Source organism: Ovis canadensis, chromosome 24 (genome assembly GCF_042477335.2).
Source record: "Ovis canadensis isolate MfBH-ARS-UI-01 breed Bighorn chromosome 24, ARS-UI_OviCan_v2, whole genome shotgun sequence".
Classification (NCBI taxonomy): Eukaryota; Metazoa; Chordata; class Mammalia; order Artiodactyla; family Bovidae; genus Ovis; species Ovis canadensis.
In genome coordinates, this window is record NC_091268.1 from 49,204,026 (window position 1) to 49,222,640 (window position 18,615).

Below are 18,615 nucleotides of genomic sequence, written 5' to 3' on the forward strand. Positions count from 1 at the left end.
GTCGCAAAAGAATCAGACATGACTTAGTGACTAAACAACAGCGCACACTCATTAGTGAGTTAACTTTGGAACAGCTAATATTAAAAGTAAGTGATAACACCAAATGCTAGCTCAGATGCACGGAAAACTGGATCCTTAGTATTGGTGGAAGGTGAAAACGACAGTCCCTCTGAAATTAGCATGGCAGTTTCTTTTCTCTGCACTGGGAGGCATGCAGGATCTTAGTTTCCCAACCAGTGGACCAGGGATCATACTTGTGCCCCCTTCAGTGAACGCTCAGAGTCTTACCCACTGGGCCACCAGAGAAGACCCTTGGCAGTTTCTTTAAAAAACTAAACATACATTTATTTTATGACCCAGCAATTAATTGCACGCCTGGGCGTTTATTTCAGAGAAATGAAAACCTGTGTCCATGTAAAAACCTTTGTGGGTACGTGATTGTTCTTATGAGCTTTATCTGTAGTAACCTCAAACTAAAAACCTATGAGAGGGTAGTTTAAATGAACCGCAGTGCATCACTCCATGAAATACTAGTCATTGGTTAAAAAAAAGAATAAAGTGTGGAAACCCACAACAACTTGGATGTATTTCAAGGGCGTTATGTGAAGTTAAAAAAAAAACCTCAGAAGTTCACGTTTGATACGATTCTGTGTGTATAACATTCTTGAAATGACATTTTGAAGGGGGACAGATTAGGAGTTGCTAGGGGTTAAGGATGGTGGGGGAAGGGAGACGTGACTGAAGAGAAAACACTCGTAAGATCTTTGTGGTGACAGAATAGGTTTGGCTCTTGGTTGTTGAGTGGCTTCAGGAATCTCGAACGTGATAGAACGACAGATTCAGACAGACGTTTACACCACTGTCGATTTCCTGGTTGTGCTATTTTACCATAATTGTGTAAGATGTGACTGTCGGGGAACACTGGGTTAAAGGGTATACCTGACTTCTCTGTATTATTTTTGCAACTTCCCGTGAATCTGTAAAATTTTTTTTTAGGTTGTTTATGCTATATGAAGTGAAAATGTTAGTCTCTCAGTCATGTTCGATTCTTTTGTGACCCCGGTGGACTACAGCCTACCAGGCTCCTCTGTCCGGGGGATCGCCCAGGCAAGAATACTGGAGTGGATAGCCATTTCCCTCTCCAGGGGATCTTCCCTACCCAGGGATCGAACCCACATCTCCTGCATTGGCAGGCAGATGCTTTACTGCTGAGCCACCAGGGAAGCTTATTAATACCTTATGAGAAAACCCTGCCCAATATGGAGGTACTTCATTTATCCTGCCAAAACAGGCCATGAGGTATTGTACAGTTTAATTTTCCATATAACATAAACTTATCTCTCTATATAGTGTTAAAACAGTTCATGGGCATTTTGCCAAAATATATTAACATCATCCCTGCTTTTTTTCCCCCCCCTGCAAACAAAAACATAACGCAGAATTCAAAACCATGGTCCAATCAGGGACTCGGGACTGGCCAGGTAGTCAGCTGCAAATATTGACTCCTTCATTTTCTTTGAAGAAAATTGTTTTTAATTGAATAAGAATGTTTATTGAGCAAATCAAATCTTTATTAAAAACAAGACTGGTTGAAAACTCTCCTCTCCACCCTACCAGACCCGTGGAGCCTTCGGTTGGAGAAGTTTTTCAGGCTCCATCAAAGGACAGCAGAGCCACGTGCAGAGCCGGATCCAGGAGTCTTGGACCGAAAATTCAGCGGTCAGGTCACAGTTGTTGCTGGGCTCTGAGTTTTGAAATGTATCTTTGCACCCATGCTTCCTTCGGCTGGGCACACACTTTCCGGCCTCTCCTGGTGGTGAATCTGTGGAAGAGAGATGCTGAGAGTCAATACTAAGAACTTTGGCCTCCTGGAAAAGGATGGAGTTGAGGGGCAGCCCCCCCGCCCTGACCCAGATGATCTCCTGATCGCACCCCCTCTGCTGTACCCCCGTCGCTGTTCCCTCCTCCTTCCTTCTGGCTGCATTGGGTCGAGGCTATTGCAGCTGTGGGCCCCTCTCTAGTTGTGGTGTTCCGGCTCCAGCTCAGGCTCCAGGGCACGGGCTCTCAGCTGCCCCGAGACCTGTGGGATCTTAGTCCCCGGACTAGGGATCGAACCCATTTCCCCTGCATTGGCAGGCACATTCTTAACCACTGGACCCACCAGGGAAGCCTCCCAGCTCCCTCTTCCGGCCCCGCCCTCCCTCCTCTCCCCTAGCTTGTTTTCCACTGGAAGCCACGCTTCTTGGCCCACGTTTGTCAGGAAACATGTTCCAGCAGCTCTGGTCTGAAGCAGGCAACCTGCACCATGCCTTGAAATTCTTCTGTTTTAATATAACAGCTTTATTGGGATATAATTCACACACCGTATAATTGGCCCACTTAAAGTGTATAATTAGGATTCAGGGGTTTTCATTTATCTGCAGATGATACAGCCATCACCACAATCAATTTTAGAAGATTTGCATCACTGCACAAAGGAACCTCATATGCTGGTGCCCCTTAGTTCTTAATCACGTTATTGCGGGTTGTTTGCCACAGCCGTTCATGTGGAGAAGATTCCCATGTTCCTTACTGCACCATGAGCTCCTTAAGACTGGGGGTTGAGGGACTTCCCTGGTGGTCCAGGGTCTAAGACTCTGCACTCCCCATGCAGGGGGGACTGGGTTCAGTCCCTGGTCAGGGAACTAGATCCCACATGCTGCAAATAAAAACTGGAGCAGCCAGATAAATAAATATGAAAAAAAAAAAAAAAGACTGGGGGTTGTAGTTGATGTCCCTGAATTGTTTTCAGCCATTGCTCCTTGAGAGCATTCAGAAGCGACAAGAGCCTAAGGCTGCTCTAAGCTGGAGCACCGTGTACTCACTGGGGTTCCTGCCCTGGTACGTGCAAGGGAGAAGAGCCCGAAGGATGGGAAAATAAGGGAGAAAAAGGGCTTCATGGATGTTCAAACATCCATTTGACATTGTTCCCATTAAGAAATGGGGGTCTATGTCTCCTCCCCTTGAATTTAGGCCAGTCTTAGGGGACTGGTTGACCAATAGGAATGGCAGAAGTGATGCTATGTGACTTGGCAGCTAGGTCATAGAAGGTTGTAGAATTTCTGCCTGGTTCACTGAGCACTCATACAGGAGCTTTGGACCTCCTTGTAAGGAGTCCTGCCACCCCAGGTCACCACTCCATGGGGAGGCCCAAACTAGCCCAACAGAGATCACACAAAGATGCCCTGGAGGCGGAGAGATGCCTGCAGCCCCCCGAGCTGATCCAGCTCCAGCACCGTCAGTCTGCTGTTGTTGAGTTGCTAGGTTGTATCCAGCTCTTCTGTGACCCCGTGGACCACAGCCTGCCAGTCTCCTCTGTCCATGGAATTTTCCAGGCAAGAATACTGGGGTGGGTTGCCATTTCCTTCTCCAGGGGATCTTCCTGACCCAGGGATGGAACCCACGTCTCCTGCACGTGGCTCCTGCATTGCAGGTGGATTCTTTACTGGTGAGCCACCAGGGAAGCCACCATCTGTCCATAACCACATAAGAGATGTCAAGCCAGAGCCTCGCAGCTGAGCCCTTCTGGAATTCCTGACCCAGGGAAACCATGAGAGATAAGATTATCACTGTTGGATTAAGCCACTAGACTTTGAGTGATTTGTTATGCAGCAACAGATGGCTGATCTAGACCCCTCACCTTCCTTTTAAAACAAATGACTTGTGTCCAAGGTCATAAAACTTGTGACAGAGCCGCTGCTTTGAGCTTAGCTTGGGGCTTTTTGCCAGCTGTTGGTTAAGCATTAATGTCTCTAAAGCTCCAAAAAGTCAATCAAGACACGAAGGAGAAGACCCAGGGTGGGCATCCTGAGCCCAGGAGCACCCCGTGCATAGCTGGGCACTGGGGTGCCTCTTGCCTGCCCTTAACTGTGACAATATTTGGGTTTGTCCTTGGAGCCTGTCGTCTACCTTTCTGCACATTCTCTCATGCTCAGGAACCCCACGTCCTGGAGAGGAACCCCAAGTCCTGGAGAGCAGTGACCGCCCCTACTTGTGTATTTACACTTAAAGATCGCTTCCATTACCCACTCCAGTATTCTTGCCTGAAGAATCCCATGGACAGAGGAGCCTGGCGGGCTACAGTCCGTGGGGTCACCAAGAGTTGGGCACAACTGAGGCAACTTAGCATCACTTCCATTTGCAGAACGTTTACTGAATGCAGGCTCAGCATTCAGTATGAATTCAGTATTCAGTATTCAGAATTCATTCAGTATTCAGCTCAGCTATGCGCTTTGCATATACTAACCTCATTTAGTCCTTCCAGGGGCCCTTCCCGGTATATGTCATCTCTCCTGCTGCTGCTGAGCTTGGCATGACCTGCCTCTTGTCCACCTGTCTGCCTTTTCAGAAATATGTTCACCCTTCCCCCATCCACCACGCTCCTGCCAGCCCCCTTCACCTGGTCTGCTCCCACTTACCCTCGGGGGTTCTCAGTGTAAATGTCATCTCCTCCAGTAAAGCCTCCTAATGCTAAGTGAGGTCCTCCTGTGACTATGATGAAGGGTACTCAAATATGCTGCCCCCAAATATGCCACTTTGACAAAAGGATTATTTTGAGCTAAAGACACTAAAAAGCTCGAAAAACAAAAAACCCCAAGAAATGAAACAGAAAAACCCAAACACCAGCAAGTGCAAGAAGGGCATTCTGACCTCCCCTTTGCCTCCTGAAAGCAGGAGATAAAACTCCCATGTGAAAAATGTCCTCCTTGTACCTGGAGGAAAAATTATTCTTAACGTCAGAGATAGTCAAGGCCAAGAAAACTCTGTACAAACAAACATTATTAAGATAACTCTTATCAGTCTTTAGCTTTCTTCACCCCCATATATTTTAATTACTTTTCCACAATTCCCTCTTTGTTCGAAAGCATGTAGGCTTTGGACAAAAGCATGTAGATATTGCTGCTTCCTTGGGTCTTCATCTTCCTGTGGGGATCCATGTGCATGAAACAATCTGTATGCTTTCCTGCTGTTAATCTGTTTTATGTCCATTTAATTCTCAGGCTCAGCCAGAGCCCCAAGGAGGGTAGAGATAAAGTTTTACCTCCTCTCCGATGACATGCTCCCTCCTGCTGCCCTTTTCAAGCACTCATACAACTGAGATGACCTATTTTGTGCAAGTGTCTTTTAATGCCCTCTTTCTGATGCTAGATGTAAGATCTATGCAAGCATGCTAGGTTGCTTCAGTCATGGGACCCTCTGGACGGTAGCTCTCTAGTCTCCTCTGTCCACGGGGATTCTCCAGGCAAGAATACTGGAGTGGGTTGCCGTGCCCTCCTCCAGGGGATCTTCCCAACCCAGGGATCAAACCCACATTCTTCTTCATTGGCAGGTGGTTCTTTACAACTAGTGCCACCTGGGTCTATAAGAGCTGTTTATTCTTTTATACCCAGCACTTAGCACAGTGCCTGGCAGATCCCTGGATCATGGTCTGCAAGTCAGGAAACCAAGCTCAGGGTCATGCTTGTTAATGCCCGAGGTTAAGCAATAACCGACTGACCAGGTTTCCAGCCTGAGGTTCATCCTGGCCCTGGGGTGGGGGGTGTGGTCTGCTCAGCACCTTTCGAACTACATAACTGGTAAGGGACCCCAAAAAAACCCAAAGGAGAAATACTCACATCACAGCCTTCAGGGAGCAGCTGTTCCTGGTGAATTCATAACTATGCACCTGCTTCCAGGGAAGGGTTTTTTGGCTGTATTGGAAACAGCAGAACTTGGCCACATCACTGCCACCTTAGAGGAAAAAAAAAAAACAGAGAGAAGAAGGATCTTGGAGCTGGCCCTTTGCTTCCATCCCTGGTCAGCCTGGGAAGGGAGTGGGGCAGCTCCGTACGTGTGGCAGCTCCGAGATCGACACTCAGGATAAGAACCAGGAAAAGAAGGGAAGCCAAAGGGAAGTTCTTCATCGTGGTGCAAGCTGGGTCCTTCAGAGCCTTCTTTTTAATTCCTCTGTCTTGTCAGGAACCCTCTTTTATGGGGCTGAGCCAACCCTGGAGGTAGTTCCAGAGAATTTTATGGTTGAGCACAAAAGCAGCTCTTTTGACCCTTCAGTGGGAAGCAACCTTATATCTGTGAAAAGGAGACTGGAAAGTCAGGAGGTATCATGGGAGGGGAGGAGCCAGGACACCATGAACCTCTCTCAGCCAGTGGAATGGTTTGAGTCAACACTGGATTATTTTAGAAGCAAAAACAGAGGAAATGAAATAAGAATTCTGGTGAATTGACCTCAATTGCTTTTATAAATCAATGATTGTTCCAGATAGATGTCTGGTTCTTGGCCAAAGCTTTCATGGTTTCTGAAGTGTTGATTGTTCTCAGGGACATTTGGACAGTCTCAGGAGAGGAGCGTAGAGCAGTGTGATTACACAACGGATGTTCAAGAATGATGCTCCAGGTATGTGCCCTTCCTAGCACCCCAGTGCTGCACATCACCTCATAGGTGATGTGCCAGAGCTGCTTGAGGGGGCCACTTAGGGGTATCTCATCCAGTTTAGAGGGTCTCAAAGTCTGTTAGAACATCACAACCATCTGGAATGTTGAAATAATCCCCAGTGGCCAGTGATTTAATGAATTATGCCTGCACAGTAAAGCCTCTATAAGCATCCCCAAATAGCACTTCCCTTGTGGTCCAGTGGTTAAGAATCTGCCTGCCAATGCAGGGGACATGGGTTCGATCCCTGCTTCTGGAAGATTCCACATGTTGTGGGGCAGCTAAGCCCATGGACCACAACTACCGAGCCTGTGCTTGTGAGCCCAGGAACCGCAGCTACTGGGATCACGAGCTGCAACTACGGAAGCCGGCGAGCTCTAGAGCCTGCGCTCCACAGCAAGAGAAGCCACCGCAACGAGAAGCCCACACCCCCACAGCCAGAGAGCAGACCCACCCACCGCCAATATAGAAAAGCCCGAGCAGCAAGGAAGCCCCAAGGCAGCCAAAAATAAATAACAGTAATTAAAAAGAGGCAGACGAAGGATGGAGGTGGGATGGGTCTGTCTTGGGAAGACCTCCCAGGGTCTTGTCCAGTTACAAGGTGGTAGCCTGGGCTTGCAATGGGTGTCTGAAGTGTGGGTGCCATCTCGTGGGACTGAACCCTTAGCCTATGGGATCTGAAACAATCTCCAGGTAGACAGAGTCAGAACTGCATAAATTGTAGGGTACTCAGCTGGTGTCTGAGAATTGCTGGGTGTGAGGAAAACCGTCCCACATCTTCATCAGAAGTAAAGTATGCAGAGTACAGCGTTTCACTGAGTAGACAGAAAACCAAGGTTCTTTTTCCCCTTTCAGCTCTAAATCAATGATTGGGATCCTGTTAAGAAGTTCCATATGAAGAGGTAGAGAGACACACAGGGAAAAAGGCCATGTGAAGACGCAGGCAAAAATTGGAATGATGCCATTCCAAGCCCAGGAACACCCAGGATCTTCCAAAAGATAAAAACACGGAGAGATTCCCCTCTGGAAATTTCAGGGGGATGTATGACCCTCTTGACACCTTGACTTTGAACTTCTAGCCTCCAGAACCTAATTTCTTTTGTTTTCAGCCATATGGTTTGTGATAATTTGTTCCAGAAGCCCTGAGAAACAAATGCAACTTGTAGCTGTAAGGTCTAGAACTCGGAATTTCTAAGGAACACTAAAAGTCAACAAGGAAGATACAAGAGAAAACCAATGAACCCAAGAGAAAAAAGTGACGGAAACTTTATAAAAGAGGAAACCCTAATGGCAAAGGAAAAGGGGCTGTTTGAGTCATTCAGTTCAGTTCAGTTCAGTCGCTCAGTCGTGTCCGACTCTTTGCGACCCCATGAATCGCAGCACGCCAGGCCTCCCTGTCCATCACCATCTCCCAGAGTTCACTCAGACTCATGTCCATCAAGTCAGTGATGCCATCCAGCCATCTCATCCTCTGTCGTCCCCTTCTCCTGCCCCCAATCCTTCCCATCATCAGAGTCTTTTCCAATGAGTCAACTCTTTGCATGAGGTGGCCAAAGTACTGGAGTTTCAGCTTTAGCATCATTCCTTCCAAGGAAATCCCAGGGTTGATCTCCTTCAGAATGGACTGGTTGGATCTCCTTGCAGTCCAAGGGACTCTCAGAAATACAAACAACCTAGAATGAGAATGGGCTATTACTCACACCCTTATCAGAATGACTAAAATGAAAAAGATGGAATACACTCAATATGAGAATATGGGGCACTGGAAACTCACGTGTTGCCAGTGAGAGTGGAAATTCTTGGCAGTATTTGCTAAAAATGAACATTCACAGATTCTATTCCTGGGTGTATATCCATCAGAGATGTGTACATCCACGCACCTAAAGACATTGCTTGTAATAGCCTCAAGCTGGAAAGTATGAAAAGTATCCATCAACAGGGAATGGAAATGAATCATGGTTTATGAATGTAATATAATACCACACAACAACGAGAATTACACATAACCAATGAGCGCTGGTGGCTCAGTGGTGAAGAATCCACCTGCAATTCGGGAGATGCATGTTTGATCCCTGCGTTGGGAAGATCCCCTGGAGAAGGAAATGGCAACCGACTCCAGTCGTCTTGCCTGGGGAATCTCATGGACAGAGGAGCCTGGTGGGGTACAGACCATGGGGCCGCAGAGTCCGACACGACCGAGGGACTAAACCACCACATGTGGAAAAGTATCTGATGACCAGTGTTGAGGAAAAGAAGCCAGACATGAACGAGAAACATCATGGGGTTCCTTGTATGTAAAGTACCAAATAAGCAAAACTAACCCCTTCCAGTTAAAATCAGAATAGGGTTACGCCTTGGGCATAGTGACTGGAAGGAAGGAAGGGCCAAGCTGGGGGCCTGGGGGACTGGTACATGCTCTATTCCTTGATCTGTGTGCTAGAGGACCCTTTTATCCTTGTGAAAATTCACTGAGCTGTATCCGTAGGATGTGTGTATTATATTTCAATAAGCATGATCTGATAAATTAATCAAGGGAAAGGAAATGGTGACTAAAACACATCCCTCTGCAGTTAATTTTTATTGGTGTCATGACCTCTCATTTCCCTGCTCTCCTCCTCCTCCTTTAGTACTGAGAATGTTTTTCTCATTTTAGGGAAAAGTGCTGGCTGGCTGTCACATCAGCCCACACATTTTTTTTTAATTTGTTTTGTTTTTGTATTTTAATTTTTTAATTGGAGGATAATTGCTTTACAGTGTTGTGTTGCTTTCTGCCATACAACAGTGTGAATCAGCCATTAAGTATACATATGCCCCCTGCCTCTTGAATCTCCCTCCCATCCCTCTCTGCTGCTGCTGCTAAGTCGCTTCAGTCGTGTCCGACTCTGTGCGACCCCATAGCAGGCAGCCCATCGGGCTCCCCTGTCCCTGAGATTCTCCAGGCAAGAACACTGGAGTGGGTTGCCATTTCCTTCTCCAATACATGAAAGTGAAAAGTGAAAGTGAAGTCACTCAGTCGTGTCCAACTCTTGGCGACCCCATGGACTGCAGCCTTCCAGGCTCCTCCATCCATGGGATTTTCCAGGCAGGAGTACTGGAGTGGGGGGCCACTGCTTTCTCCTCCCATCCCTCTCTAGGTCATCGCAAAGCATCGGGCTGAACTCCCTGTGTTACATAACAGCTTCCCACTAGCTCGCTGTTTCACATGTTCCACTCTTGCAATCCATCAGCTCTCTCCTTCCTCCGGTATGTCTACAAGTCTGGTTCAGGTCACGTGTGTTCGCACTGTTTCTACCTCCTTCTTCCAAGTCCTGCCTCTCCTCAACCTGGCAGAGTCTATATTAAGCGTCATGCCCAACTTCAACGTCCAGGTTCCTACTTGCTCTCCAGAGTTTGTCACGGCTGCTGTAATTCCTGGATCTGGAGCACCCCCAGAGTCCAAGTGAAGACCTCTTCCTAGCTTAAATAATTATATCTGCAAAATCCGTATTTTCAGATAAGGCCTCATTTTGAGGTTCTGAGTGGACATGAATTTGGGGCAGGGCTGCAGTTCAGCCATTCTAGGTGTATTGCAAAAATCTCTTGCTTTTTCACTCCCTTATTGGTGTCTTCCAATGCTGGGAGGGACGGGGGGCAGGAGGAGAAGGGACCGACACAGGATGAGATGGCTGGATGGCATCACTGACTTGATGGATGTGAGTCTGAGTGAACTCTGGGAGTTGGTGATGGACAGTGAGGCCTGGGGTGCTGCGATTCATGGGGTTGCAAAGAGTCGGACATGACTGAGCGACTGAACTGAACTGAACTGAACTGAACTGAATGAATATAAATTCCAAATTTCAAGGCAGTCCAAATTATCAACTTTCCCCTCTTATGGTTAATAATTATGTATCGGTGAGGCGTTTGGGTCTCTAAAGACAGGGAGCATGTCTGTAAATAGACTTCTGCTGAAACCTCTTCTTGGCACTTGTGTAGTAGGCCCATCTGGCCAGGGCCTTGAGTATGTCCTTAATGTCAGTCCATGGCTGGTGGCCCGGGATCCCACTGTTCCTCCCAGACCCTTCCCTATGGCTGAAGCCCCTGCCCCCTCCCCTCCAACCTGCCAGCTGGGCTCCCAGCACATATATAGGGGTATCTCAGAACCCCTATCCTGTGTGGTTCCCAAGTTATGAACTGTCAAATCTGCATTTCCATTGCTATGGACACTCTTTTGGAATCAGACCTACTGTGCTGTCATCTTGGGCACTGAGCTTCAACAACTGACCTGCATCTCTAAGCCCAACTTTCCTTAGCTGAGTTGCTTTTTCCCAACTCCCCTCTTTATGGACTTAATTTTATTCCCCTCATATTCATATGTTGAAGCCCTACTCCCCAGTGTAACTATATTTGGGGATAAGCATCTTCAAAGAGGTAGTTAAGGTCAAATGAGGTCATAAGGGTGGGGCCCTGATCCAATAGGATTAGTGTCCTTATAAGAGGAGGAGGAGGACTTCCTTGGTGACCCAATGGATAAGAGTCCACCTGCTAATGCGGGGGACATGGGTTCCATCCCTGGTCCAAGAAGATTCCACGTGCTGCAGAGCAACTAAACCCACACACCACAAGTGCTGAACCTACAGGTCTAGAGCCTGTGCTCCACAACAAGAGAAACCATCACAATGAGAAGCCTGAGGGCCGCAAAGAAGCGTGGTCTCCGCTCACCACAACTAGAGAAAGCCTGTGAACAGCAGTGAAGACCCCATGCAGTCAAAAATAAAATTAAGTAAATAAAATTGTTTTTAAAAAAGAAGAGGAGGAGACACCAGGGATGTGTGTGCACAGAGACAAGATGGTCGGAGGACACCAGGAGGAGATGGTCACCTACCAGCCGAGGACAGAGGCCCTGGAACAACCAATCCTGCTGACACCTTGGAGTCCCCGCTTCCCGAATCACGAGAAAATGAAAATGTCTATTGTTTAAGCCCCCAAGCCTGTGGTATTTCCTTACAGCAGCCTGAGTTACATAACACGGCCTCATGCTTCTGTGAGGGCTTCTCTCCTCTTCCTTGTATTTTTTCCCCAGGTTGGGTTTTCCCAGAGGCAGACCCTGAGACTTGAATTTGAGTGCAAACAACATATTTAGGTAAAGATCGAAGGAAATAGCATCAGGGGTGTGGAGGAGTGAGACAGAGATGGGAAGGCAGCCAATAATGAACGGGCAGCTTAATAAGCATGTTCCCACTGAGGGCAATGGCTCCGTCAGACCTCTGAACAAGAATCTGAGTCCTTGCGACTGAGGGCCAGGAAGCTGCAGCTTTCATCTTCCACCTCCCATCACCACTGGCTGGGGGCACGTGGGCCTGGAGGGAGCCCTCAGGTAAATCACCTCAGGTGCATTCAGATGGGAGATGGAAGGAGCAATGAAAATAGGAGGCTGGGTGTGAAGGGAGGTGGGCTGAGCACCCCCAGTACCTGCTATGTGTGGACTCACGGGTACAACCACATATCTTTCTGCTAGAGACACTGCGCCCTGTGCTGCCTCTGCAGAGACTTCACCCTCTCTGTACCTATGACCTATGTCACCAGCTCACAAAACCTTTCCTCCATCCTCCCTTCCAAGCTCTCCCCTGGTTCCCAGAAAACATTGTGCAGCACTGAACCACAGACAGCACCATCATCTCTTCTCAGACTCACCAGCTTATCTATCTACCTTCCTTCCTGGAGAGTAAATTCTTTCTTCACTGACTCACTCATTCAACATTTATTTTTTTTCATGCTCTTTGCACAGTGCTAGGTGCTGAGATCCAGAGGTAAACAAGTGTCAACTACACATTGGCACTTGCCAAGAGCCTCTGCCAGTGACTAAACAGTAGCAAGGATGTTTGCCATCTGCCTCTGCAGAGACTGAATCCTGTGCTATTGCAGCTGTGGACCTTGACACCCCCTGAGGGGACTTCAGACCGGAGAATGAGGCACTCTGTGCTCCAGGGAAACTGGTTCAGTTCAGTTCAGTTCAGTCACTCAGTCGTGTGTGACTCTTTGTGACCCCATGGACTGCAGCACTCTGTCCATCACCAACTCCCGGAGCTTGCTCAAATTTGTGTCCACTGAGTCAGTGATGCCATCCTACCATCTCATCCCTTGTCATCCCCTTCTCCTCCTGCCTTCAGTCTTTCCTAGCATCAGGGTCTGTTCCAATGAGTTAGTTTTTCACATCAGGTGGCCAAATATTGGAGCTTCAGCTTCAGCATCAGTGCTTCCAATGAATATTCAGGACTGATTTCCTTTAGGATGGACTGGTTGGATCTCCTTGCAGTCCAAGGGACTCTCAAGAGTCTTCTCCAACACCACAGTTCAAAAACATCAATTCTTCAGTGCTCAGCTTTCTTGGACTATAGTCCAGCTCTCACATCCATACATGACTACTGGAAAAGCCGTAGCTTTGACTAGATGGACTTTTGCTGGCAAAGTAATGTCTCTGCTTTTTAATATGCTGACTAGGTTGGAGAAGGAAATGGCAACCCACTCCAGTGTTCTTGCCTGGAGAATCCCAGGGACGGGGGAGCCTGGTAGGCTGCCGTCTATGGGGTCGCACAGAGTCGGACACTACTGAAGCGACTTAGCAGCAGCAGCAGCAGGTTGGTCATAGCTTTTCTTCCAAGGAGTAAGCATCTTTTAATTTCATGGTTGCAGTCATCATCTGCAGTGATTTTGGAGCCCCCCAAAATAAAGTCTCTCACTGTTTCCATTATTTGCCCTTCTATTTGCCATGAAGTGATGGGACCAGATGCCATGATCTTAGTTTTATAGTTGAGTTGAGTTTTAAGTTTTAAGTTTTTTAGTTGAGTTTTAAGCCAACTTTTCCCCTCTCCTCTTTCACTTTCATCAAGAGGCTCTTTAGTTCTTCTTCACTTTCTGCCATAAGGGTGGTGTCATCTGCATATCTGAGGTTATTGATATTTCTCCCAACAATCTTGATTCCAGCTTGTGCTTCCTCCAGCCCAGTGTTTCTCATGACGTACTCTGCATATAAATTAAATAAGCACGGTGACAATATACAGCCTTGACGTACTCCTTTCGCAGTTTGGAAACAGGCTGTTGTTCCATGCCCAGTTCTAATTGTTCCTTCTTGACCTGCATACAGATTTCTTAGGAGGCAGGTCAGGCGGTCTGGTATTCCCACCTGTTTAAGAATTTTCCACAGTTTGTTGTTATCCACACAGTCAAAGTCCTTGGCATCGTCAATAAAGCAGAAGCAGATGTTTTTCTGGAACTCTCGTGCTTCTTTGATAATCCAGCAGATGTTGGCAATTTGATTTCTGGTTCCTCTGCTTTTTCTAAGTCCAACTTGAACATCTGGAAGTTCACAGTTCATGTACTGTTGAAGCCTGGCTTGGAGAATTTTGAGCATTACTTTGCTATCGAGTGAGATGAGTGCAATTGTGGGGTAGTTGAACATTCTTTGTCATTGCCTTTCTTGGGGATTGGAATGAAAACTGACCTTTTCCAGTCCTGTGGCCACTGCTGAGTTTTCCAAATTTGCTGGCATATTGAGTGCAGCACTTTCACAGCATCATCTTTTAGGATCTGAGATAGCTCAATTGGAATTCTATCACCTCCACTAGCTTTGTTCACAGTGATGCTTCCTAAGGCCCACTTGACTTTGCATTCCAGGATGTCTGGCTCTAGGTGAGTGATCACACCATTGTGGTTATCTGGGTCATGAAGATCTTTTTTGTGTAATTCTTGTGCTGAGATGGTAAAGTGTCTGCCTACAATGCGGGAGACCCGAGTTTGATCCCTGGGTCGAGAAGATCCTCTGGAGAAGGAAATGGCAACCCACTCCAGTACTCTTGCCTGGAAAATCCCATGGACAGAATAGCCTGGTAGGCTAAGTCCATGGGGTCGTAAAGAGTCGGACACGACTGAGCTACTTCACTTCACTTCTGAGAAAGGAATGGCAAACCACTTCAGTCTTCTTGCCTTGAGAACCCCATGAACGGTATGAAAAGGGAAGCTGGTGGAACCCGTCTTTCCTGTTCCTTAGAACTATCTAACAGATAGTTACATATTTTCAGGAATTGATTTCATGATTCCAATCCTTTCACCTCTTCATATCTAGAAGAGCACTAAGTCACTAAATGATGACATCAGATCCTCATCACTGGCACAAAACCTTTTCTAAAGTAAGCACTTGATTCTACTGAACTCCCCCTTCACCAATATCTTATATATTGACCTTCCCCCACTGCATCTTTGGAGCAGTCTCCCAGAGCTATCTGAGACACTGTCTCCCGGCCTGCATTTTGCCCCCAATCAAACTTAACTCCCAGCTCTCACGTCATGCATCTTTTTAGTCAACACAAGACACGCAGTCCTTGCTATCAGAGAGTGTATATTCTAGTGGAGGGACTAGATATTGAACAGAAAGCAATCACTCAGTTGCTTATTTTTTAATTAATTGATTTTTAGCTGTGCTTGGTCTTCGTTGCTGTTCATGGGCTACTCTCTCATTGCAGTGCGCAAGCTTCTCACTGCAATGGCTCTCTCGCTGCAGGGCACTGGGCTCCAGGGCGAGCGGGCTTCAGTAGTTGTGGTGCGTGGGCTTAGTTGCCCTGAGGCTTAGCTGTCCTGAAGCACGTGGAACCTTCCCAGCCCAGGGATTGAACTTTTGTCCCCTGCATTGCAAAGCAGATTCTTAACCACTGGACCACCAAGGAAGTCCTGCAATGGATTATTAATTCTACCTGGATGGGGAAGCACAGGGAGCGTTAAGAGTGTAGACTAAGGGAATGTGAATGAGGCTAGGGAGTCAGAAAAGTCTATGGTTTTTCCAGCAGTCATGTATGGATGTGAGAGTTGGTCTATAGAGAAAGCTGAGTGCCGAAGAATTGATGTTTTTGAACTGTGGTGTTGGAGAAGACTCTTCAGAGTCCCTTGGACTGCAAGGAGATCCAACCAGTCCATCCTAAAGGAAATCAATCCTGAATATTCATTGGAAGCACTGATGCTGAAGCTGAAGCTCCTTTACTGTGGCCACCTGATGTGAAGAACTGACTCATTGGAAAAGACCCTAGGGCTTCCCTGGTGGCTCAGAGGTTAAAGTGTCTGCCTGGAATGCAGGAGACCTGGGTTTGATCCCTGGGTCGGGAAGATCCCCTGGAGAAGGAAATGGCAACCCACTCCAGAATCCCATGGAGGGAGGAGCCTGGTAGGCTACAGTCCATGGGGTCACAAAGAGTCGGACATGACTGACTGACTTCACTTAAAAAAAAAAAAAAAAAAAAAAGGAAAAGACCCTGATGCTGTGAAAGATTGAAGGCAGGAGGAGAAGGGGATGACAGGGGATGAGATGGTAGGATGGCATCACTGACTCAATGGATATGATTTTGAGCAAGCTTCAGCAGTTGGTGATGGACAGGGAAGCTTGGTGTGCTGCAGTCCATGGGGTCACAGAGTCTAATACAACTGAGTGACTGAATTGACTGAACGCTTACACATTTGGTGGCCCTTTTGTTCTTCTTTTTTTTTTTTTAGATGCAAAGCTACCAAATGAGGTTCAGGGCTTGGAAGGGATCCTGAAAGTGACAGGCCTCATGGTAAATTTCCTCTGACTCTGCTCTGTTGCCTTCTGTGTAGAGCATGGGTCAAGCATTTTCTTCTTTTTTTTGGCTGCGCCACATGACTTGCAGGATGTTAGTTCCCTGACCACGGGTCAGGGATTGAACCCTGCCCTTCAGCAGTGAGAGTGCAGAGTCCTAACCACTTGACTGCTAGGGAATTCCTAACATTTTCTTCTTTATCCTAAACACAATGGGGAGACATTAAGGAATTTAAAGCGGTGTATAAGATTAGATTTATAAAGAACCCCCTGGCTGTTGTAAGGAGGGTGTACTGGGGAGGGACAAGCAGGATGCGGAAGACAAGTAAGAAGCCTCCTTGTTTGTCTTCACAAGCCTTCAGCACAGAGCCTGGAACCCATTGATTTCACAAATGTTTATTGAGTTCTTACCAGGTGCCCAGGAGCTCCCCAAGGCTTTGACGGATCATGCTGGACAAGACCCAGCCCTGTCCTTACCAAAGCTGAGTAAATGGGCATGACGTCCACCTGTGGAAGGTCGCAGTGGAAACTCCATCAGGGAGAGGAGAGGCCAGAAGGAGCCACAGTGTGTCAGGAGGGTTTCTCCCGGAGGTGGGCAGTGTCCTTGGGGTTCTGTTGTTTAGTCACTAAGTTGTGTCCCACTCTTCGAGACTCCATGGACTATAGTCCTCCAGGCTCCTCTGTCCATGGGATTCTTCAGGCAAGAATACTGGAGTGGGTTGTCATGCCCTCCTCCAAGGAATCTTCCCGATCCTGGGATTGAACCCACATCTCCTGCGTTGGCAGGCGGATTCTTTACCAGTGAGCCCAGGTGGTATCCTAGTCTGGATGGAGTCCAGAAAAGAAAACATCTTTCCAGGAATTGGAAAAAGACAAGCTATTTTTTTGGTGAGGGGAGAGGGTATTGTTTGTTACCAGTCACTCCATCTATCTTCATGGCAGTTCTCTGGGGGACGTTTTCTTATCCTTACTTTTCATCCAAAGAAACTGGGGTTCAGAAAAGGGAGGTGATTTGTTCAAGGTCGCACAGATAGCAGGTGGCAGATTGTTTTGTTGTTTAGTCGCTAAGTTGGGTCTGACTATTTTGCGACTGTAGCCCACAGACTGTAGCCCGCCAAGCTTCTCTGGTGATGGGATTTCCCAGGCAAGCACACTGGAGTAGGTTGCCACTTCCTCCTCCAGGGGATCTTCCCAACTCAGTGATCGAACCTGTGTCTCCTGCATTGGCAGTCAGATTCTTTACCGCTGAGGCACCAGGGAAGCCCAACAGCAGGTGGCAGAGCCAAGGTTCAAAGCCAGCTTTGTCTCATGCCTGTGTCTTATCCTGCCTCTGAGTGTCTCAGGGTCCTGTCCCCCGCCCACCCCCCTACCCTGAGAAAGGGCCTCAAGATTGACTTGCTTCAGGCTCTGTCCTGGAGCCAAACTCCTCAATTAGGCGATAACGTCAAAGCAAAGGGTTAATAAGGACGGACAGATAAGGTGCGGCACCTGTTTGCCTTCGAGGGTTGGCAAGCTGTCAACGAGCTAATAATATCGAAAGGCAAGTGCCAGGATTCACAGCATACACAACATAAAAGCAAGCCGCTGGTTGAGATTCGTGCAGCTCTTCCTAATTCTGAGATCTGAGAGATGTTTTTCCAGGTGACTCTTGGAAACAGGTCCCTGGGTGATATCACCAGGGGGGTCATACCCACAGCATCCGGACAAGAAGTGCATGTTCCCTAGGGTTTATCACTGTTCTGAAGTTAGGGCTTCCCTTGTAGTTCAGTCAGTAAAGAATCTGCCTGCAAGACAGGAGACCAGGTTTGATCCCTGGGTTGGGAAGATCCCCTGGAGAAGGAAATGGCAACCCACTCCAGTATTCTTGCCTGGAGAATCCCATGGACAGAGGAGCCTGGCGGGCTGCAGTTCATGCGGTTGCAGAGTCCGGCACCACTTAAGCAACTAAACCACCACCAACCAGAGAGTCAGGAGAAGGATACCAAGGTTTCCAGGGAAAGCCACTCACAAGATATTTTTTTCCCCAGAATCAAGAAATATAAAGGCCAAACAAAACTTATCTGAACGTGGTTATTCCCCTTAGCAAAGAAGGGGCAGAAAGAGAGGAGATGGGGTTGGTCAGGAGTCAAGCTGGGGAGGTGCCAGAGTTATCCTCCCTACGTCCCCTCCCCCTCCTGCCCTAGCCTTGCCCGTTTCTTGGGTGGAATTCTGGGGTGAAAGACCCAGGCACACAGCTTTAGGCGAGTGAAAGCTGAATGTTTTCTGAAGGGATTTCCTGGAAATTGATAAATATGTAATTCTGGGAAGTTAAATAATAACTTTTTTTTGGCTGCGTGGCTTGCAGGATCTTAATTCCCCAACTAGGGATTGAATCTGAGCCCTTGAGGGGAATGCAGAGTTCTAACCGCCGGAGCATCGAGAATTCCGGACAACTAAGGGGGCAACTGAGGATGAGATGGTTGGATGACTTCACCGACTCAATGGGCATGAGTCTGAGCAAACTCCAGGAGATAGTGAAGGACAGAGGAACCTGATTGCTGCAGTTCATCAGGCATGGCTTGACAACTAAGCA

The 18,615-nt window shown here is 47.6% G+C and overlaps 1 protein-coding gene and 1 long non-coding RNA gene across 3 annotated transcripts in view; one reads left to right on the forward strand and one right to left on the reverse strand.

Annotated features, from left to right (window-relative positions):
• LOC138429493 (uncharacterized) overlaps positions 1-18,615 on the forward strand; it is a 46,847-nt gene that overhangs the window by 20,979 nt on the left and 7,253 nt on the right. The window contains exons 3-4 of one of the 2 annotated variants that reach the window (XR_011252819.1): positions 6,355-6,430; positions 7,322-9,040. The exons of the other annotated variant lie outside the window; for it this stretch is intronic. This is a non-coding gene — a long non-coding RNA (uncharacterized lncRNA). Of the gene's footprint in view, positions 1-6,354; positions 6,431-7,321; positions 9,041-18,615 lie in introns of those variants that run through there. 2 annotated transcript variants of the gene reach the window in all.
• Positions 1,550-6,184, reverse strand: CCL26 (C-C motif chemokine ligand 26). The gene is made up of 3 exons (XM_069571096.1): positions 5,870-6,184; positions 5,655-5,769; positions 1,550-1,822 (listed from the first exon to the last, which is right to left on the reverse strand). The coding sequence occupies exons 1-3, from the start codon at positions 5,940-5,942 to the stop codon at positions 1,726-1,728; spliced, it is 285 nt and encodes a 94-aa protein (XP_069427197.1). The 5' UTR covers positions 5,943-6,184; the 3' UTR covers positions 1,550-1,725.